Genomic DNA, 22,933 nt, shown 5'->3' with positions numbered 1-22,933 from the left:
GTAAGAGTATTATAAACTTTCCTACTCAGGCTGGCTTCGAACCTCAATCTTCAGATCTCAGCTTCTGAGTAACTAGCATTATAGGCATGAGCCACCAGTGCCCACCTGGATACTCAGCCTGAGTATGATTTTCAGCAGGTTATTTAACCTTGCTTGACTCTGAATCCTCAGTATAAAATTAAGATAGAGAATCCATCCATTCATTCATCCTCTCTCCTTCATTTTCTTTCTCCCTCTCTGCCTCCCTCCTGCTTTTTCTTCCTATTTCTTCATCCTTCGAGGCAATTTACATGTCATGAGCAATTCTTAGGTGCTAAGATGAATAAGACACAGGACCTCCCTAGAAGACTCAGCTCAGAAGGGTTTACAGCTGTATGACTCACTTTATTCAACCATTTGTCCAGAGCCATCCATGTATCCAGGTGTGACAGAACCAAGATTTGAAGCTCAGCCTGGCCTTCCTGAGTCTACACAGCTCACTACCCCAGCACAGGCTTTTCAATCCCCCTCTTACTTTCTTAAAGAAAGTCAGGCCTGCTGAAGCAATAGCACTGAGACTCCACTGATAGTCCTGCTGTGACTCATGGCACTGAAACATCAGGTTTAGTAAGTGACCAGGATGACACCACAGGCACATGGCCCTGCTGGCATGGGGCAGACTGCCATGGTCAAGGCACCTTGCATGCAGAACAGCTATAGGCAGCCAACAAGCTGTAATTGGATGCCATATGGATTTGGTAATGAAAGGCAGGGCAAGCAACACTTCTTAGGTAGGAATATTATTTATATCTCTTGATTTAAAGAACTCACACCAAAGGAAGGCCCACAAACATATACAAAATCACACAACCGAATAAAATAGCAGGAAGTTTCCTACTCAGATACCAAAGCAACAGTTTGAGCCAAAATAAATGAATAGATTGCCCTCCTCCAGCCCCACGGTCCCTTCCTGGCTCTACCTCTTGATTGGCCTTGTGAAAATGGGAAAGGCACTCTGTCCCTCAGTTCTCTGAATTCTTGGAGTAGGTAGAAGAGTGTGGTCTCTAAAGTATCTGGATGTTTCATCCCTCTTGCTGGATTCCTTTCATGTTCCCATCTAATCATACTCCTTGCAAGGATGGACAGGGGCAGTGGGAAGAGCATGGTCCTGGGGTCTACCATGTGCAGCCATGATGCCTTCTCCCTGCTGCCTCTACTTACACCAGGGATGATGGGAAGAGAGGGTCTCATGGCCCTTCTTCACTCTTACACCTGCCCCTCTAGCAAGTGCTGGGGTGCTTATGAGTCAGCTCAGGCCTGGTATGGAGGAACTTTAGGCTCTAACCTCAAATGAGCTCCAGAATAACTTAGAGCTATACGGAACACTTCCTCTTGGGTGTCCTACCGAAGTGTGTATTCCTTCCCCACCCTGTCCCTGCATCCCTCCCAATCCTTTTCTACCCTCAAGCCCCCATTATCCTCTTAGGACAAGGACCCTTGCACTGAAGTCAGAAACACAGAAGGCACATGGTCTATGATGCTGAAGTCTCAGCTCTGCACATATGAGGCACTGGAAGACATTCAAACAAAATTATCATAAAGCTTTCTCCTTGGATGCCTTGTTCTGGTTCTCTGCCCTGTCCTGGGGAGCAGAGAACAGAGTGCCATCTTTATCTGGCTCCTGCATCTCATTATGCCCCAGGATCTTTGTGTAGCTATCTTCTCCCCCAGCAACCCCCTCCTTTGCTTACTCAACTCTCTCTCATGTCTCCCACCCCAACCTGCGCCACCCCCCCTCACCCCCCTGCAATCAGGCCTTGCACTTGCAGCCCTCTACCACCTGAACGACATTCCCAGCACAGTTTGCTTTTGATATGAAATCTTGGTAACTTTGCCCAGGCTGGCCTCCAACTCTCCAACCTCCTGCTTCTGCCTCCTGGGTGATGGGATTACAGATATGTGTTCCTAGGGATTGAACTCAGAGTATTACACTTGCTAAGAAAGTGGTCCTGCCATTTGAACCACACCTCTAGCCTTTTGGTCTGTACTTTAGTTGGTTTTGATGAAGGGTCTCACTCAATTTTGTCTGGATTGGCCTCAATCTTCCTGATGCCATCTTATGAGTACCTTGGATTATGGGCAAGTGCCATTGCAAATAGCTAAGACCTAGTTCTTAAGTCTTGGCCTTTCTCCAACCCAAGAGCTTCTCTTGTGTGTCCCATAGGATGCCAGGCACATGTTTGTGCCCAAGCACACTGCAACTCTCTCTTTTTCAATCTCCCAACAGACTGTGAATGACTGACAGGCAGAGACTCTGGGATTCCAGCCTTGGTTCTGGCACAGAGCTCAATCAGAATGGTTGGTGGCTCATGGTTGTAATCCTGGCTACTCAGGAGATTGAGATCTGAGGATTGTGCCTCAAAGCCAGCCTGGGCAGGAAAGTTTGTTATATCCAATTAAGCATCAAAAAAAAAAAAAAAGAATCTGTGCAATGGATGTCACAACTGTGTGGACATGTGCTCTGAGATGCAATAATGACTCCCATTCCCATGCCTGCAAAATCTTCTGGATGTCAATCCTGAGAGAAAAGAATGTCAAGGCCCTTCAGCTCATCTGGAGCCTGCAGGATCAGGAAGAGCTGACTGCAAAGTGGCTATTGATCCAAGATTCCCCTTGGACCTTTGATTTTATTTTTACTCCCTCCATCTATCACCCAGCAAGAGCAGCATCCCTTGCTTATACAAATTCTCAATGTCTTGGATAGCAGATATTTTCCACATAGGCACTGAAGCTGTTGCTCTGCTTCCAGGGATGTCAGGTATCTTTGAAGCCCACCCTCTGGCCTCCTTCCACCCAGATGTAGCCCTGAGGATGACCTGGCTTTTCTAGAGAGCTGCTGCTAGAGCAGAGGCCCATGGACTCACCCTCCATCAAAGGGGTTCTCTCCAGGGATGATGTGGGTGCTGTCTCTGCCCACGAGGAACTTGATTCGATCATAGAAGGACTGGAGATTTTGTTGGAACACAGGAGTTTGCATGTGCTGGATGATGTCCAGAGGATCTGGGGAGCCCAGGCACAGTGAATTGGAGTGGCAAAGGGGCTGGAGACAACAGTCAGGGTCCATGCAGTCCACCAAGCCATCTGCAGGGTGACAGAGCATATGGTTTATGTAGCCATGTTCAATTAGTCATGTTTGCCCACCACACATCCAGCCATTTCTTTGCTATTTTACACTCTGCAGTAAACTGACCTTTACTGAGCACCATGGAGATTCAGGTTTTTCAGGTCTGGCCCCAGAACCATCAGTCTAATAGGTGAGATAGATTAAGTAGGGTTTTTCTCTTCCAAAGAGAGAGCAGGAACAGACCCTATGAAGGCCCTGAGGTGAGATAACACCTGACCTGAACATCTGATTAGAGCAGTAACCATGGAAACCAAAAAAGGCAGGTTTTGAGAGACACTGAGGAGGTAAAACTCTAAGACCTGGTGGCCCTCTGGCTCTGCGGGTAAGAAAGAGATGTGGGGGTGAGGACATCATTACTTTAGCATCTTTCCCAGCTGCCCTCAGATTACGTGGCTTGAGGGATAGAGCTCAGCCTTCGGAAGGTTCAGCTCTGCCTTTTGTGTTACCATTGGCCTCCAATTCTCTTTTCCACAGGAATGAATTCCAGACTGAGCTCAAATTCTGGCTTTGCTGTTTAGAAGTTGTGTGATATGGGACAACCTTCCTCACCCAGTCTGGTCACAGATCTATTCTGGTCATTTTTGTTTACCCTCAGCACTTAGTAGACATGTTTAAAACATGAAGCCAGGCACCAGTGGCTCCTACCTGTCATCTTAGCTATTCAGTAGGCTGGGAACTGAGGATTGAGGTTCAAAGCCAGCCTGGCTAGGAGAGTCAGTGAGACTCTTATCTCCAATTTTCTCACCTGGAAAATTGGTCTTGCCTTCCTCACTGCAGCATTGTCCTGGGCTGTAACTTGGAGCTCTTGTTCCAGTTCCCTAGTACAACTAGCTAGCAAAGTGCCTGTCGTCTCCCACAGACAACAGGTCTACCACACACTCTCACTGCCCCTGCCAGTAATTATGTGCTCAAACACATAATTACAGCCTAAGCAGAGGGTTATTTGCATTCTGGTATTGATGTTCACATGACAGGTTCAGCTCTGCATCCGTAACTCTGCAGAAAGGCTCCATTTTTCAATCCCAGCAAGTAGGAACGATGACCATTAAACCAGCCAGCACAATTGAAGGGCCGTGAAAAGGCATGGCTAATTTGAAATTTTATTAGCTTTTGCCTGCTCTTGTTTACCACCAAAGCAATCCCTGGAAGCTGTCTTTTACTCCCCTTCTTTAGTACTTGAGTTTGAACTTGTGGACTTTTGCTTTCCAGGCAGGTGTTCTACCACTTGTGCCACGGTTGCAGTCCTGTTTTGCTTTTGTTATATTTTGGTTTAGGTCAGACTGAACTACAACTCTCCTATTGATGCCTCTCCATTTCTCATATAGCTAGATGGACAGGACAATACCCAGCTTTTTATTGGTTGAGATGAGTTCTTGTTAATTTTTGTCCAGGCTGGATTTGAACCTTTGTCCTCCTGATCCCTGTCTCCTAAGTAGCTAGGATTATAGATGTGAGCCACCATACTCAGTGCCTGGTATTCTCTTTTAAAACATACTGTTTAAAACATACTGTGAAGGAGCCATGCCTATTCAAGAACCTTGGGCAACCTCAGTAGATGAATGGACCAAGAACATGTGATTATATATATATATATATGTATATATATATATATATATACATATATATATATATATAATGGAATTCTATGCTTCCATCAGAAAGAATGACACTGCCCCATTTGTTAGGAAATGGAAAGACTAGAAAAAATTATATTAAATGAAGTAAGCCAGACTCAAAGAAACATAGGTCTCATGGTTTCCCTTATCTGCAATAACTAGTATATGTCCAGGACAAGCAGAAGAGGTCAACCGCTATGTACATATGACCAAATAACCTGATGCTAAGCAAAATGAACCCCAAGATAGGGATGCAAGAGATTTTATCTTTCTTGATTTTTTTGTTTCTTTGTATGTTCTTCCCCCATGGTACAACCCCTGTTGTCACTGTATTTGATTCCAGTATCCTGCATCTTGTATATACATTTTTCTAATTTAGGGAGGGGAAGGGAAATAACAAAATGCTTAAATAAGGATACAAGATGACTCACTGTAGCAATGAGATGTACAAGACAGTATGTTGAAAACGAACTTCACAACTTTGTGGGGGGGGGAGGAGAAGGAGGAGTTGGGGAGGTGAGGAGGAAAGGTATGGCAGGGGAAAAATAAAGGAGGGGGTAACAATGTTCAATGGGAAATGGGCTCATTACCTTGCGCATGTAACTGTAACCCCTCTATACAGTATCTTTACAATAAAAAATATATATTAAGAACAACAACAACAAAAAGAACCTTGGGCAAGGTGATCCAGAATTGGTGGTGGCTATCATTAATATCTACATTAAACTCATGGTGATAGTGAATCCTAGCAAGGATTGAATCCAGACATTATGCTAAATACTTTACAAGGAACAGGTAATTGAATCCACCCACCCAATGCGGTAGCATCCATTGTTACCCTTATGTCAAAGAGAAGAAGCCAGAGGTGAAAGTAACATGGTAAAATAATTTGAATGTCACATAAACTTCACTGAGGAATCAGACACAGGATTTGAACTCAGCTCTTTCAGAAGTATAGATAGTTCTTTAAGTGGCTTTGGAGAGATTCTTGGCAACAAGTTCTTAAATGGTGAGCATGAACATTATTTCTGTGCTATGTTCATGGCAGAATGAGCCAAGCATAAGACAGCTTCTCTCAAGTCAAATAGCCTAAACTGGGAGAAGTAACACTGTTCTAAAAGAAATGTACTTATTACCTCACTTACATTAACTGTAACCCATCTGTATATCATCTTAACAAGAAAAAAGGCCAAATAGCCTGGATGTGGACTGAATTCTCACATGAGTGGTAGGACTGCATGAATTGCTTATATTCTCTAAACCTCAGATTCTTTATATACACATAAGGCCAGGAAAAGTAAGAGAGCTAATTCCTTAGGCTTGTGAATCTGTTCTTGTAGTTGGGTATGTACAAAGGTTTCCTTTAGCTTCTTGTAACAATCAGGCAAAGATTTTCCAAAGACCTTTTGGACTGACAATGTTTCATGCAGCCTGAGACTCAGCCTGGATGCATGTACCACAGCGAGCCTGTGCCATGGATCCTTTATTGAGGATTCCAACCTTTCAGGAGTTCTGGAAAGTTCTGTTATAAGCTGTTTTTATCTAGTCTTTTCCTTAGGAATACTATTAAGTACTTTAAGAACTTTGTCCTATCTTTGATGTCTCTAAGTTTTTCCTCATTTTTTACCTTTTTATTTGTCCCATTCTCATTTATTTCCTCTGATTTCTATTCCACGTCACTTATTTCCCCTTCCTTTGTGTTTGATCTGCGGTTTAATTTGCCCTTCGGGTCATTAATTTAAATGACCGTACTTGAAGTTTCTAGATAGTCTCTTTGGAACTTTGCAAAATTTACCAGTTTCTTTCTCACTGTACTTGGTTACATCCCTATGGTTTTATACATCATTTTATCACTTTAGTCATATAAAAACTTAGTTGTCAGTTACTCTCAGATTAAGTTCTTTGGAATGAAAATACTTTTGTACTCTGGGGTTGTTGACTGCAAGTTCTATGATTCTGACTGTGAACTCCAGGGCAGTTTGCCTTTAACATGGAGTCTTTTTGTGGTTGAACTATCCATCCATGGTGGCTGCTGCTTACTTCTGCCTGATACTCTAGGGGTATCCTTAGTCTGAAGCTCCTTTCCAGGTATAATTTATTAGCTTGGTGTTCAGAGCTATGTATGGTATGTATATAAGTTTGGATTTCAAGATCTTTGTCATGTAAGCTTCATCTCTTCCTACCTCCTCTTCACTCTTCAACACCAGGGCAGAGTGCCTCAGTGCCTATGCCTGATTTTGAGTCCTGAGCTTTGAGGGTCCCAGTCTTCAGCAAGGCCTCCCACTGTGAATGTGCCTTGACTCTAGGACAGTATCACAGCCTCTGTGCCTGCAGATCTGGCTTTTAAGTTTCATGTTGCTTCTGGGATCCAGGACCCCCATGTTCCCTTCTTGCTTCTTTGTTAAGCACTGCATATATATATATATATATATATATATATATATATATATATTATATTTTGTATGTGGTAATCAGAAGGTCTTTGTAATTGGCCTAACTGGCCATTATGCTGGATATAAACATCCAAGCAAAAGCTCTGAGCTTCATTTCTCCCGTCTGTCAAACTAATGATCAAACCTTGTTCACAGGGATGCCATGAGGGTTAGGTAAGATGGGGAGGTAACGGCCTTTGTCTGGTAAGGAACAGCCTAAGTAAGTTACCTGGCAAGTGAGTTACTTGTAGCTCTTGGCCACATGCTTCTCTTGTATGATGGATGTCCTGGTAACAGATGCCATTTGGCCCTTCCCAGACCCTCCCTCTGCATACATTCCAGAGTAGACCTCTCTGGACCTGTTTGAACTTAGGTAACTGAACTAAAGCACGCCAGCCATAGTGGCCCACAAGAAAATAGGGTAGTGGTGCTCTCAGGACTTGCAGATGGAGTTATCATACAAATTGTGCACTAACCTAGGGACTGTGAAATTATACACTGCAAACTGTGTGTTAGAACGATTAATGTCAGGCCAGGATTTCTGTCTGCTTATACTTTGCTGTGTGGATGTTTCCTAGAGATAACATTTGACAAATGTTTTTTCTTAAGCAGTGAATGTGGGTAGAACTTTCCCAGTAGAGATGATCATATTTAAATGAGATATCTATTTTTAAATGAGTAGGAACCACAAAATTCTTTTCAAAGGCTGCATCTTACAAGCTCAGCTTTTGTGTAAAACCCTCTGGATGTTTTTAAATGTAGCCCAGGGTGGGCAGCGTAGTGACTATTACTGCTCCAGAATAAGGCAGGACCTTTTGCAATTCAATTTCCTTAGGCACAGATGACACATTTATAAGAGCTGTTTAAAAAAGAAAAAGGGTGTACTTTGGGGACAAAAAAAAGATAAATTTTGGATTTTTTTCCCCAAGATAGATGTACACTTAGGGGATTCTCTGGCTTGGCTGATTTGGAAACATTTACATTATCCAAGAACCTCCAAGTTCTCTTAATTCTCTATTACACATAATTTGGTTGACTTACAAATTGTCCATGTATCATAAATTGATGATTTTTATTAAGAGACACTCATTTATCACAGCAGGAAAAAAGTGACCAAAATAAGAAGGATTTTCTTCTGCTTCCTTCAAAGTTTCAATAAAATCCTCCTAAACCCTAACTTTTAGGAAAGAACATTATTATTATTATTATTATTATTAGCCACAGAAATTTCCTTTTACTTTAATGTTCTGAAGCTCCTGTCAATCCTTACTCTGTGAAAATGAAGAGGGGTAAAAGAATACACTACAAAGTCCATTCAGGCTTCTGGAGGCAGGGCCCAGCCCAGCAGTGCCACACTAAGGCTGGCCTCAGACGGCCTCAGATGGAGAGTAGAAAGCAAGGTGTAGGGAAAGGAAAAGGACCTGGTCAGAATCAAAGGAAGGATCAGGATGCAAAGAAAAGGCTCAGGTCTCTGGGATGCTGAAGGAAACATTCTAAAGTGGTTCATGTACTGTAGATCCTGACAGGCCATGGATGTTAAAACACTGCTGGTGCCTAGAACTCAGGCTTCTGTTCTACTCACATTCCCACCGCTGGTGACCAGGCCATTTCATCTCATATTGTTCCTCAGGGTGTACCCCACAGATGAGTATCCATTGACCTGGAGACTGAGTTGGAGATTGGGGGAGGGGTGATTCTAGGCAGGAAGCAAGTTAGGGGAGGGGAGATTCCAGGTGGGAAGACCAAAGATCCAGTCTTCCTAAGTTGTCACCCTAGCAACTCAGCTAACTTTCTCTTCTTTACAAATGAAGACACTGGCTTAAGGACACCTATTAAATAATTTATGAAGTATAAGAGCAACGAATTCAGGCCTTTATCATTTTCTATCCCCAGTTGTTAGGCCTAATCCACAGCCTATTCACTTTTACCATGAGTGCTTTGAATATTCTGGCTCCCCAGCCCCTCCCAAGGGGCAGGAGTTGGCTTGTAAATTTCTATATCTCAAAGGCACAGCATAGTGCTTTACACACTGTAAGCATCATGTTTGTTGAATGAATGAACCAGCACATGGATGATTATGAGAGGCTCCTACGTACAACAGCTCAATCAATTTGGCAGGGTCCATGGAGCAGGGACTGTGATGGAAGCCATTCCCTGCAGGAATGAGCCTGTTATATTCATCCAGTATCCAGTATGTGGCCAGAGGGCTCTGTGCTAAGCACTGGACATGGAGGATAGGAGGATATAAAAGAGCCTTGCTCCAAAGAACTCAGTGTAGTAATCAAACAGAGGCAAAGAGTTCTGGGAAACAAGGAAGCCCAAAGTACTGTAGGATCCCCAAGGTGGAGATTCAACTTAGGCCAGGTAGGATATTTCCTGGAAGAGAAAATACTTCAATGTAGACTAGGATGGAGACGGATAAGCCACCAGTAAACACTGTGCTATGTTGTCTGCATGATTCTTTAAATGGATGTTCGCATGGCAGGGTATAACAAGCCCATCAGTCTCTCCACAGGCTTACCTCTTCCCTGAATTGACAGCTCATCAGCCAACCTCATCTCACTGCTGTCTATAGTCTGACCACAGAACTGGCTGTGAGCAGCATCTGGGAGGCTCTGGGGAGGGAGGGTGGGTGGAATGCGTCTCCTCTTTATGTATACATCTGAGGGAAGTTTTTGTCATTTGGCATAATAAATTCTGTGCCTTCTTTCAAAAGGCTTGAAAAAAAATCTTTATCTGCTCTTTGGAACACAAGCTTTTTAAAGGTCAATTTTTCATCTCTTATCATGAGAAGTGTGGTTTAGAGATAGTCTGAAGGGTGACCAAATTCTAGGGCTTTATGTGAACTCGATTCCTGCCATGGGAGATGGGGAGGACACAGGGCTTTGTTCTCAGTTTTCTTGAAATTTCTCCTTCCAGGCAGCATCTATCAATTGTGTATTGCCACCCACGATTGTCTTTTATGGGGCCCAGAGCATCTGAAGAGATTATCCTACCTTGAAGCTGCTTAAAGATCCTTTATCAAAAAAGGTCCGGCTGTTTAAATTCCAGTGGAGTTTTTATTCTGTCCTTCCTCTTTTAAAACACAGGTTCCCGCTATTCCTAGCTCTCCCACTGGTCCACTGTGTAACTTTGGGCAAGGCATTTCAGTTCACTGAAAGTTGGTAGCTTTGCTGCATGAAAACATACCTGCCTGCAAGTTGGTGAGGATGGCTCTTTAAATGATGACTATTATTTTCCTTTATGTGTATTTGGATTTTTTATTGTTATAGAGGTGGACATGTAACAGCTTAGGATATCGATATAAATAAAGAAAATGAAAAAGGTAAAAAAAAATCCAGTATTGGAAGGAGAAATACATCCCAATGATCTTATAGGAATCAAAGTAAGATGCTATACAGAGCATAATTCCAATTTTAAGAAATAATTATCTATAATAAGTTAAAGAAATGTATATATTACAGTGTTGGGGATTGAACCCAGGACCTCATGTTTATGGATATTTTTTGGGGGGGTTGTGGGGCTTGAACTCTGGGCTTGGGCACTGTGCCTGTGCTCTTTAGTTCAAGGCGAGCGCTCTACCCCTTGAGCCACAGCGTCTACCCCTTGAGCCACAGCGCCACTTCCATGTTTATGATCCTCCATTTGAGTTATGTTCCCAATCTTTTTGGTTTTTAGTATCTTTTTTAGATAGGGTCTTGTGCTTTTGTCTGGGCTGCCCTTAGACCAAGTATCTGGGACTACAATTTTGTGCCATCATGCCTGACATACAAATATGTCTTTTCATAATGAACATTACAGATTGTGATTGCAGGTAGAAAGAACCAGGAAGAGAACAGCCATTTGCAGGTAAAGAAATTAGTGTTAGAGAAGCTGCATAATTTAGCCAAGGTCACGGATTCAGCAAATAGAGGATTTAGAATACAAATCCAGAAGATGTGATTACAGACCCTATATCTACTTTCTTCTAGTACTAGAGCTTGACCTCTGAGCTCACCTTCTTTTTCATTCACATCTGACACTCTGACACTTGAACAACACCTCTACTTATAGCTTTTGGCTGATTTCCGAAGATAAGAGTCTCTCAAATTGGTCTGCCTAGGCTAGCTCCAAACCTTGATTCTTAGATCTCAGCCTCCTGAGCAGCTAGGATTATTGGTATGAGCATTGGTGCCTGTCACCAGAACCTATATTTTACATTTTTTTGTTTTTTGTTTTTGCTATGTTGCCTCTTAGGCACTTTAAACACATGACCTATAATCCTCAAAGCAACCATATAAAGAGGGCATTATTATCTTTAAGTTTTTAGTCACAGCATATTTAGACTATAGTTTCATCATCTTTGAAATAGGCATGAATGAACATGCTCATAGGATAGGTCAATGCGCATCAAAAGAGAAGATAAGTGTGACAACATTCATAAAGGGTTTCACGCAGGATATGATATAAATAGGTCACATTTGAAAACTGAGGTACACAAAGGATTCATATTGGGTGGGCGAGTCAGGGCCCCTCAGTCTAGCTTGCTGGTGGCTCTTAGCACCCAGTTCCCTGGGGTAAAAGATGGAGGTAGTAAGATAGATGGGGTAGCCTCAACAGGGAACAAGAGACTGGATGTCACCAAGTACATTCTAGGTCTGCTTTCTGTTTCTAAATCTGGGCAATAGCCATACATGAAAACAAAACCAAAAACAAAAACCATGAAGCGACTCCCAACTCAGCTATATTGCACGACTTTTTTTTTTTTTTCCTATCACAGTTTAAAAACACTGCCACAGCATTTTCAATGAACCTTGAAATTCAAATTTAATTTGAAAAGGGTTGCTTTAAGTCTATCAAGTAGGAAAAGAAGAGAAAATGAGAGTTGTCAGAGATGTCAGATAATTTCAGAGCCTTGGTGGTTTGCAGTAGGGTCTTGCATCTGTGGTTTGGGCACAGGGAAAATCCTTAATGTGGCCAGGTCTCACACAGATCGCCCATGGCAGATAACCACCTGGGCAGAATATAATGCAAACCAGTTGCCTCATTATGAGAAAACAGTATGGGTCCACAATAGTTCCACAGTCCTCATATGTCATTGGGTGGACGCACAATTGAACTGCAAATTGTTGATTGACACTTAAGTGATTGTTGTACTCTGGTACTGTTCCTCTATGGTACTGCTTGCTATAAACTACCTAACTGAGTGCCCAGTATGTTTCAAGGAGGAGAAGATGAGTCCTTTAGATTCACAAGGCCACATGCAATGGCTTAAGCATCTGAGGTCCTACTGTGGGCCCAGCTAATGTCTTTCTGGATGACTAGGAGGTACAGGGTGTCACTTCCCCTCTGTGGATACCAGTTTCCCTGTCTACAAAATGCTAGAGAGGGGAAGAAAGGATTTAAAGTCAATTTCCCTGATGTCCTTTCCCAGATTATTACTCATTATTAAGCTCTGCTAATTCCTTCTCCAAGCCCCTAACTCATTTCAACCATGAACAACTACTTAGCAGTGGTCCACTAACTCTATTCCCCTCCACCCTCAAGTATTTATCTGGGACAATGTTATATCTCCTGTCATGGGTGAAATAAAGGAGCTTATTTCATTCTGCCTCTATTAGATTCAGTTATTTGGATGACAGTATCTTCTGAATGGCTGTGGGATTCCTGAGGGACCACATTTGCTGGTCCTCACATACCCTGAGAAAGCCCCAGTGTGCCTTCTTGGGAGCAGGAGCCCCACACACGTGTGCTTGGCAGCACTGAAAATAGCTCAATGCTAAGTATGGCCTATGTGTGTGCTCCTGAAAAACTTTCCCTGCTTCTCCCTTCATTAAAACCTGCTTCTGGGTAGGCAAGGCTCAGAGTGAGAAAGAGGCCAGTGAGAAAAAGCTCTGTCCATTTCTGGTACTATTGGTGATTTCATTTATGCCACCATGCAAAGTAGGCATCCTCTGCACCTCCATTGGAGGAGACCATTAATGATGGAGGCCCCCAAAATGAAATAGTTTCTCCATTCTATGGATGAAAATCCAAGACCAAAGACTTGACAATCTGTCTTCCCCAGATAGTTGTGATGACTAATGGCTGGTCTTGGCTGGTCTGGATGTGTAGGGGACAAGGATCATGTTACTATTCCCAAGAGGTTACCCCAGGCATCTGATAGTGTCAGTGGAATGAGTGGATTCTCTTTTAGCAGAGCAGCAAGACCACTGTATTGCAATCCTGTCCTGTTTCTCTTTCCTTCTAGATTATGAACTTCTCAAGGTCAAAGACTAGATCTTATGTATCTTTGAATCCCTACCATGCAGCACAGGGACCTATGTTGTAAAGACACGCAGTTGCATTCATTGAGTGAGTAAATAAACTCATATCAAAATGCTTTTGTGTAGCTTTGCTAAAAATGATCTAAAAATGTATGAAGTATATGCCCTCACAATTGGGGATTTTTTTGCTTGTTCTGATTTTTTGCTTCCTGCTGGCTCATGAGCAGTTAGAGAAGACTTCATTCTCCTGAGCTCTAATTAGCCCCATTTCCAAGGACAAGAAGCTCTTTCTCCCACCCAAGCAACGGGGTTTTGAGCCTCTCTGTATAAACACTGGCGAGTTCCAGTACTTGGGGCAAGGGGTGGGGTGAGGGGGTGGGGGAATGGTGTCTAGCTCTACAGCATGGCAAACAGGACTTATACTGGTACTGCATTTTGGGGTGAGAAATGAACCAGTCTGTTCTATCACCCACTCTTGCATGTGTAGTGCAGGGGAGTGTGATCTCTTTCCATATGTTCCAACAACATTCTTTTTGCTGCCCAGATGTTCAACAGCTGTTTGAAAGCTTTGACCAAGTTCTGGACTTTTGAGGAGGGAATGACTTTATGATGAGCTACTCTCCTTTCTATGACATGCACGTTACGGTCCATCATTGGATTTGCATCCACACTGGCCAAGTGAAGGGGGAGGCTGAGGAAGGCATGTAGGTTTTGCAGGCTGACATCTCTTTAACCTTGCCCAAAGATGGGGTTTCTTGGTGCCCTGCTTGGCTTTTGCCCCACCTTTCCCTATGATGATGTCTCTAAATATAAAGCCAGAAAGCTCCTTTCTAGTCAAGTATCACCTTTCTGATGAATGCATTTCTACTCCCACAGCAACCAACATATAACCCTATAACAGCACTCAACACAGTCCATTAGCACTCAACTTAGCATCTTTCTCCCTCATTTAAGTTCCTGGAGGGCAGAGGCAGGGTGTCTTCATGTCTGCACCTGGCAGATGGCTTGGCCTTGGTCCCATAATGGAATTTCTTGATATTTATGTGACACAGAATTAATAAACTCTCCAAGTTTCAGATTGGTTAAAGGACATTCCAACACTGAGATCTCACAGAGAATATGTATTTACCACCTCTGTCTAGTCAACAAGCCCAACCCACACTCTCTTTGTTGACAATTACTTCCCTGGACCCATGGTGGGGGATATCAACCCTGGCCCCCTAAGATTCAAGCTGCAGGTGGAAGGAGTACAGGGTGGCCCAGACAAAGACCATTGGTCTGAAATAGTAATTTAGGTTGCCAGAGCCAACTCATGACATGTGAGCCGGAGAAACCACAATATTACATACTTGGTGTTTCAATTCTTAAGGAATGTCGAGCACTTAGAAGAACTTTAAGTAGGAAGTTTCCAAAGGTTGGAAGGCTGAATTTCTGGCTTGGGTTGATTCCCTACAATGTATAGTATGTGGGAAGTTTATTGGTATAAGTCAAAAGGTGCTATGCTAGGACTGGGCAACTGTTTGGTCAACATTAGAAAGAAAGGGTTAACTGTTTTGATTTTTAAAAAAATTATCCCTATGATTTAATTTTACTACTAACCCTGTGAGATTGGTAAAAATCAGGTATTTTCCAAGCATCAGAAAAAGGAGTGGTAATTCCATGAAGATTACAAGGAGTAGAATGGTCTTCAAGGTCTAACTGCTTCATTTTATAAATAGGCTGAGAGAGAGGTCCTGATGAGACAGTAAATAGCTTGCTTAAGCATAGACATGAGTCAAAGTCAGAGCTGGAATTAGGTTTCACGTCCCTTCACTCTCAGATAATGAATGTTCCACAAGACTAACCCCTCCATCCTTGGGTTTTCACTGCCTAGCACTTGAAAAAAAAACACAAAGCAAAAGCAAATACTAAGACAAACCCATAAGGACAGAGGTATGGACATAAACCACCCCTTAGTGTGCTTAGGAAGGGTTATCATGGGAATCAAAGAGGCTTTGACCACAGGAGCTTACCCTCCCAGCAACTTGGGATGCAGAGTTAGATGGCCTCTTCTCTACCTCCAGGGAGGTAGAACGCATTGCTATTCAGTCAACTCATTGTACAGTAGAGTTATTTGAAGACTCTTCTTTAGTATTTCTTCTCTCTGCAACAGCTGCTAGATACCAGTTGGTTCCATTTATACTTGTGATTTTTAATGAATCCAAATGGGACGACAAGGGACACGTACTCACTCCTTCGGCCGTGTGTATGTTTTTCTGCTTGTCCCTTTGTCTCCTAACTGGACAGCTGGTGCTGATGGCCTTTAACTCAGTAATACTCACCCTCCCTTTCCTTTCCTCCCTGCACAGCCCCCTCCCCCAGAGCTGCCCAGGACCCATGGTGCCTGAGGCCTACCTCCATCGTTGTCTTTGCTGTCTCCACATGCAGTTTCCATGGACGTGTCACAGCCAGCTCCTCTCCAGCCCAGCTGGCAGACACATTGCCAGCCATTCAGGCCCAAGGTACATCTGCCATTACCATTGCACAGCCCAGGGCAACCCTCTGTAAGACAAAGTACGCAAGAGTCAAGGTCTGGCTGCCCTCCACCAACTGCCATTGTATGCATTCACTCTCTACCTGGCAGCAAACATGACACTTCCCCATCCACCAGCACACGGATGCCACAACAGCCCAAGGAGGCAGGAATCATGAGGCATTATCACTACACAGAGAAGACAACCAAGACTCAGAGAGGGGAAGGACTTCCTGAGATTGCAGTTAGAAGTGGCAGGGTCTGAAACGAATACCTTCTTCATCTCCAATCCTCCCTTTCATAGGTGATGGGAATGCTGAGATGCAGTCAGTGTTTGACTGAACCTGTAGGGAGTTCTGCCTGATCCTTGTCCCTGGAAGCTGTCTAGAGAAAGCCAATGTCTCTCTTTCTCTCCCCCTCCTTCTCCTTCTGCTGTCCCTCAGCACTTATGAACATTGATCTAAAGGGCTCTGCTTTTCTCACCTCTTGTTACTAGGTCAGTTATATTGGGCCAAAGGCTTTTCAGTTTTTCAATAATGTCTTCACTTTGAGGAAGAGGGTTCAGATCTTTTTCTTACTATCATGTCTACAATACACTGTGAAGAGGGCTTTGTACCCAGAGGAGCTCAAGGACTGTCATGAGAGAGAGAGAGAAACTCATGCTGAGTGTAAATGTGGGTAGAACAGCCACTTGGCTCACATTTTGTTCCACTGTGAGTCTATTCACCTGCCTGTCACTTGTGAAGTACCTTCTTGGAGCTATCACTGGAGATATCGAGGTGAGTGGCACCTAGCTCTTATGCTTGAGAAGCACACTGCCTGTCCAAGGACACAAATCTGTATTATAAAATTCACTATGAAGTACCCTGAGGGCAACACAAAAAACATGGTGGGGCTCAGTCAGAGGTATGGCCATCTGGGATGGTACAGATGTTTTAACCAAGACAGGTTGGGTGATATTTAGGCTCATTGATTCTGCTCTCCCCTATGACAAGGTGGGGAGGTTTTCTTATAGTTCAAATAGGTTTACAGGTTTCTGATAACTACCTTTTGCAAGCCCCCGCCCCCCCCCCCCCCCAGTCCAGAAATCTATGTCTGAGAATATGTTAGGTTTCACTCTTTGCTTGAACTTCTATTTTGTCACTTGGATTTCACTCAAGTGTTCAACAAAACTTCCAACACTCTTTTCTGAAGAACTACTAAACTATGCCTGTCTCTTTTATGCTTTCCTTCTGCTCTCTCCCCGAGTGGACTCAGGAAAAGGTATGAGTGTAAAAACACTCTATCTGCTAGAAAGTTCAATTTGTTTCAGTGTTATGAACAATAAATGTGTGCAACTATGGTTGAAAACTGGATATTCTACCATGATAGAGGTGAAAGGTGACTCATAATTCTTTTGTTGTTGTTGTTATGGCAGTCTTTTTTTTTTTTTTTTTTAGGTTTTGAACTCAGGGTCTTGCACTTTCAAGGTTGACACTCTATCAGCTGAGCCATAATCTCAGCCCTTTTTGCTTTCAGTTATATCTTAAATAGGGTCTTGAATTTATGTGTGGGCTGTCTGGATGGTGGTCCTCCTAATTTATGCTTCCTGTGGAGCTGAGATGATAGGTGTAAACCACTTAACAAACTTCTTTCCTGGGGTGGCCTTGAACTGAAATTCTCTCCATCACTACATCCCAAGTAGTTAGGAGTACAAGCATAAGCTACCATAACTGGCATTATGATTCTTAAATAGGACGACAAATGTGAAAGTTTCTAGAATTAGACCTGGGGCAAGGTAGGCACTCACTGTGCAGCTGATCAATAAGAACTGAAAAGTTTAGTGATTTAAAGTCTTTGGCTAGTTGGCTGCTACTCAATGGAGAAAGGGGAAAAAATAGTTCCTTTCCACTTGAGGTGGTCTACATGGCAACCAGTCAGTTAGGCTGGTCACTATGTTTTCCACACAAAGAAAACCATTTGCCAGTCCAGATTGTGACAATGTTTGGGTCAGAAGCTAGGGGGCTCATAAATGCAAACCTTAATGAAGAGAGGCAACAACCCATTGACATGATCCTGAGGGTTGGCATGGGGTTGGCCTGCAGTGTGGTAGGCACCGGTTTCACAGGCAGAGTCAAGAAGTCCATCCAGGCCCATCAGTTCATGCTTCTCTGGAACACTGCTCTTCTAGATCTGGGAACATGGGCTAGTGGACCCAGCATTTACCTAGAATAATGTCCTTCTGGCAACAATTATCCTGCATATACTGAAGTGATTGCTTATGCAACTAGTTAAATTGTTTGACTCCCTCCATTAGAATGCAAAGTCCAGAAAAGAAACTTTGGCCCTAAGCCATTCATTGCCTGTACATAGTGGTCACTTGTTGAACTATACCAATTGATAAAGCAGGAGAATAAGGTTCTGGTACCTCCTGCCTGATTGGTAAGTTGGGAAAAGCTTCCCTTAGGCTCAGTGTCCTAGTTTGTAATGCGAGTGTCTAGATATAGATGATCTATTAGGTCCTTCTAACACAACGAAAGAAAAGGTCAAATAAATAAGATTGAATGAACCTGTTCTTAAATTCAACGTCTTTACTCAGCATCTACTAGATGCTGGATCTTGTGTCCATTTGTAGGTAGAAGGGAATATATATCTCTGGTACTCAAAAATTCTATGTTCTGCTTTTCTTCTTCCTTCCTTCCTTCCTTCCTTCCTTCCTTCCTTCCTTCCTTCCTTCCTTCCTTCCTTCCTTCCTTCCCTTCCTTCCTTCCCTTCCTTCCTTCCTTCCTTCCTTCCTTTCTTCCTTCCTTCCTTCTTTTCTTTCTTTCTTTCTTTCTTTCTTTCTTTCTTTCTTTCTTTCTTTCTTTCTTTCTTTCTTTCTTTCTTTCTTCCTTTCTTTCTTCCTTTCTTTCTTTCTTTTTTTGCTGGCTTGAACTCTGGGCCTGGGCGCTATCCCTCAGCTCTTCAGCTCAAGGCTAGCGCTCTACCACTTGAGCCACAGCGTCACTTCTGGCTTTTTCTGTTTATGTGGTGCTAAGGAATTAAACTCAGGGCCTAATGCATGCAAAGCCAGCACTCTACCACTGAGCCACCTTCCTAGCCCTGTTCTGCTTTTCTATATCCTACTTTGTTCCAGGAAGGATTTAAACTTGGTCTTAGTGTCTTGATTTTGTTTGTCTCTCTGTCTCTGTCTGTCTATGTCTCTATTTTTAAGTTTTCCTTTTTTGCTTTATGAGACATAGTCTTGCTATGTAGCCCAAGCTAGCCTCAAACTCACCATCTTCCTGCCTCAGCCTACCAAGTGAGAGATAGGATTACAGGTGTGAATCACCACAGCTGTCTGGGTTTTATCCTCTTCAACAATTCTTTCTTTTTTTGGGTCCGGTCGTGGGGCCTGAACTCTGGGCCTGGGCGCTGTCCCTCAGCAATTCAGCTCAAGGCTAGAGCTCTACCATTTGAGCCACAGAGCCACTTCTGGCCTTTTTCTTTTGCTTATGTGATGCTGACAAATCGAACCCAGGCTCTCAGGCATGCAAGGCAAGCCTTCTACCACTGAGCCACCTTCCCAGCCCTCTTCAACAATTCTTATAGTCAACTTTGGGAAGTGCTATCCTAAGAGGCCCTCAAAGGGAAGCTTCTCTAGTCAAGCAAGTTTGGAAAACATGGCATCCCATATTCTTGACAAACTGAATGATAATGCCCTTACTAAAGAAAGCTGCTCATTTGATTAGTGGAGCAGTTCCCAAGTTGATCTCAGGATTCTTCCTCCTGTAACCCTGTAATACCCTATTCTATAACAGCCCCTTTGGAATACCTGCTCTGTAAGGCTCTTTGGATACCTACTGCACACATTCTGTGATGCTGACAGAATGTGGGCTGGTATCTCCAGAGGCTGGTTCCCTCAGAAAAAGGAAGCTCTTAACAGGGAATTACAGGGAGTCTTTATTCACAGTCAATTTCTTCAAATGGACCAAGTTCTACCTTCAGGACCTGCCCTGTCTCATTGGTTTCCAGGGACCTCAGAGTGCCTGTGGAAGGAATGAAGCTCCCTCTCTGTCACATTCCTATTAGCCAGCCTCCTCTAGGTGACTTGCTTTCTAAAAGCCACATGTCCATCCTTCCCCATGGCGGAAGCTCATTAATTCCACAAACCCTGAAACTCATCAATAATTCAGAAAACCCAAGTGACATTAACAATCCCCTCTGGAAGGACTCACACCAGGCATTTGCTAGAGCCCAAATAATATCATTTTATAGTTAGAGAAGGGCTCAGCTTTTCAAAAGAAAGGATGCCCTTTAAATGACAAGGGACCACTTCATCTCCAGTGTCTCATTCCAGCCTATGGAGAAGCTTTCTTGCAGCTGGCTGGCACCAGGTGTGAGTAGGAGACTTTCAGATCCTAGGAGGTATTGTACTATGGGGCCTGTGCAATATACCTACTCCAAATCAAAAGCCTGCTCTCTCCATTCCTTCTTTTTCCCCTCATGTACATTTCCACCTCTACACTCACTTTCCCATACAAGGTCACCATATTTTCTTACCTTGGTGACAGCAATAGTCTACTACTTGGCCTTCATGTCCCCAGTGTTCCCCCTCAAGTCTTTCTTTCCCAAAATGGCCAGCTGGATCCTTCCAAATCACAGGTGTGCCATCCTACTTAAAAACCCTTCAATAGCTCTCTTGTATCTCAGGTAAAATTCTACAAACTATAAGGCTCCTGCCTAATTTGGGGGTCTTCTTCCTAAGTGGTCCCTCAATTTGTCAAATCAAGAGCCCTTGTCATACTTTGCTGGAGTTGTTTTAGTGTCCTCCCGGCTAGACTACTACAGGCTCAGAGAGTAGGGACATTTCTGTCCTGTAATATCCACAATCCTTGGCATCTATGAGTGTAGTATGTTGGTTGAGCGACTATTGTTAACTTAGTGTTTCCCAGTGCACATGGAAAGAGAGAAGAAAAGTTGGCTTTGCTCTGAACTGCAAAATATACACTCTCCTCTGCCAAATTCCAGAGTTTGTACAGTACAGGTCACTGAACTCCTGCAGAATTAGTTCCAGATATACCAGAACATCCGCTTGATAGGGGCATGGCTCAAACCTAGATTTTTGCTAAGAAACACATCTTTGAGAGCAAGTTCTGATTCACTGACCTAATCCTAAAGGTCTAGTGATGACATTTTCTGAATTGAAGATCAGAATAGGTGGTTTGAGAGACACAATGTGGGTTACTTCCCAGGGAGAGTGCCAGTTTAGAAGATGTGATTTGGAAAAAAAATTATGCAAACTCATAGGACATGGTTGGCGACTTAGGATGATAGAAAGTAGAAGGTTGGAAACATACACTGGGCCAAGACATCCAAAGCCCTGGCTCAACTACTTTCTACAAGTGTGACTCAGGAGGAGTCATTCAATGTCTTGAATTTCAATTTTCTTCTTCAATTAAAAAAAAATGTCTTCTTCCTTAAAAAAGTCATAGGTCTCAGGACTAATGGATGTAAAAGAACTTTACATACTAGGAAAAACTTCCATCAATTAATTCTCTTATGAAGTTTAGTCTATCCTAAGGATGATAATGTGTAAAATGCTTATTTTTAGAAAGGCTCAGAGGTATTGCCTCTGCCTGCTCAAATGATTTTATTCTCTATTGAGGGCAGCCCGTGAAACTCAAGGAACCTTCCTTGTCTTTCTCCTTGTCTCCTACTTGATGCATTCTAGCAACACTTTCATTGTATTTGATAAAGTCATCACCAGCTAAAAGCATTTTGTCAGTTACCAGTATCCAAAACCTTTTCCATGAGTTTTTAAACAGCAGTTGTGATCTCTTATTAAAAACCAATTTAGCCTTTTCCATTACAATTTTCAGCAATTAATCTGGCTAATGAAGTCTTTCTCCAAATTAAGGGTGAGAAGAAGAATAGGATGATAAAAAGCATAACTCCAATTAATGGAGCATCGTGTACTAAGCACTTGATATTAATCACGAGTTGTCATCCTCAGGCTGCCCCCGTGAGCTCAACTGGCTTTCTAGATCTTTTTCTAGATGGAGACTCTGAAAGTAATATGACTGGCCCAAAGTCAGCTGGTGTGTCAACTGTGGATGCTGGGGTTCAAAACCTGGCAGCCTCATCCTAGCATATATGTTCCTAACCACAGGGCAGGTGGATTATGCCAGGCTGGACGACTGAAAGATGAATATGGCATGCTATTTCTCCCCAGTGAGCTCTGAGTCATTTAAAAGTACACATATCTGATCATCCTGAGACTTAGTTTGAGAGCCATGAGAGCCTTTTTGGAAAACTAGGCATTACTTAATTCACATTGCAAGTTCAATTCAAATGTTTTGAATGTGATGAATCAGTTTGTCTTTGGGGAATTCTCTCCAAAGATACAACTTACCAAAACCAGGCCTTCTCTGAAAAGAAAAACAAGTAATGAACAAATAGACCATCCACTTCCCTGGGGCCAGTCTGTTTTCTCTTTGTCTCCAGAGCTGGGCAACTGTCCCTAGTGTACCCATGGTAGGGGGCTGGAGGGTGGGGTCCACATGTAGCTGCTGGATGAAGGAACACAACAGTAATACAATGTAGGCCTTGAGATTTCTTAACTTGCTCTTGGGTCTCTTCCTCTCTCAGAACACCAGTCTTGGTTCCCAGCATTTTTATTCTGATATACCAGGGGCTATAAGGGATGGGCATGGTGAGATGAGATGAAATGGAAAGAATGAAGGGTGTGTGTGTGGGGTGGAATGGAAGGACAACAACACAATTGTAATGCCACAAACAGATCTGAGTGACTCTGGTGGAGAATGACACTCTAGGTATCAACCATCTTTTGGCTGCAATCCCACTCTTCCTAGGCAGTGGATGCTGTGCAAAAGATGGAGGATGACATCATCCTTGTGCTTGTGGAGTGTTTATGTGTATTCTCTATATACATTCCTTCACACACACACACACACACACACACACACACACACACACACACACAC

The 22,933-nt window shown here is 43.1% G+C and overlaps 1 protein-coding gene across 12 annotated transcripts in view; it reads right to left on the bottom strand.

Annotated features, from left to right (window-relative positions):
• Tenm4 (teneurin transmembrane protein 4) overlaps positions 1-22,933 on the bottom strand; it is an 805,909-nt gene that overhangs the window by 90,547 nt on the left and 692,429 nt on the right. For all 12 annotated transcript variants that reach the window (XM_070034906.1, XM_070034904.1, XM_070034908.1 and 9 more), the window contains 2 exons: positions 15,851-15,997; positions 2,904-3,120 (listed from right to left, as the gene is read on the bottom strand). In XM_070034906.1, the coding sequence (XP_069891007.1) occupies positions 2,904-3,120; positions 15,851-15,997 (364 nt within the window). The remainder of the gene's footprint in view (positions 1-2,903; positions 3,121-15,850; positions 15,998-22,933) is intronic.

The sequence above is a fragment of the Dipodomys merriami genome, unplaced genomic scaffold (genome assembly GCF_024711535.1).
Source record: "Dipodomys merriami isolate MVZ:Mamm:240054 unplaced genomic scaffold, mDipMer1.0.p SCAF_25, whole genome shotgun sequence".
Lineage (NCBI taxonomy): Eukaryota > Metazoa > Chordata > Mammalia > Rodentia > Heteromyidae > Dipodomys > Dipodomys merriami.
This window is presented reverse-complemented; position numbering and strand designations above follow the sequence as displayed.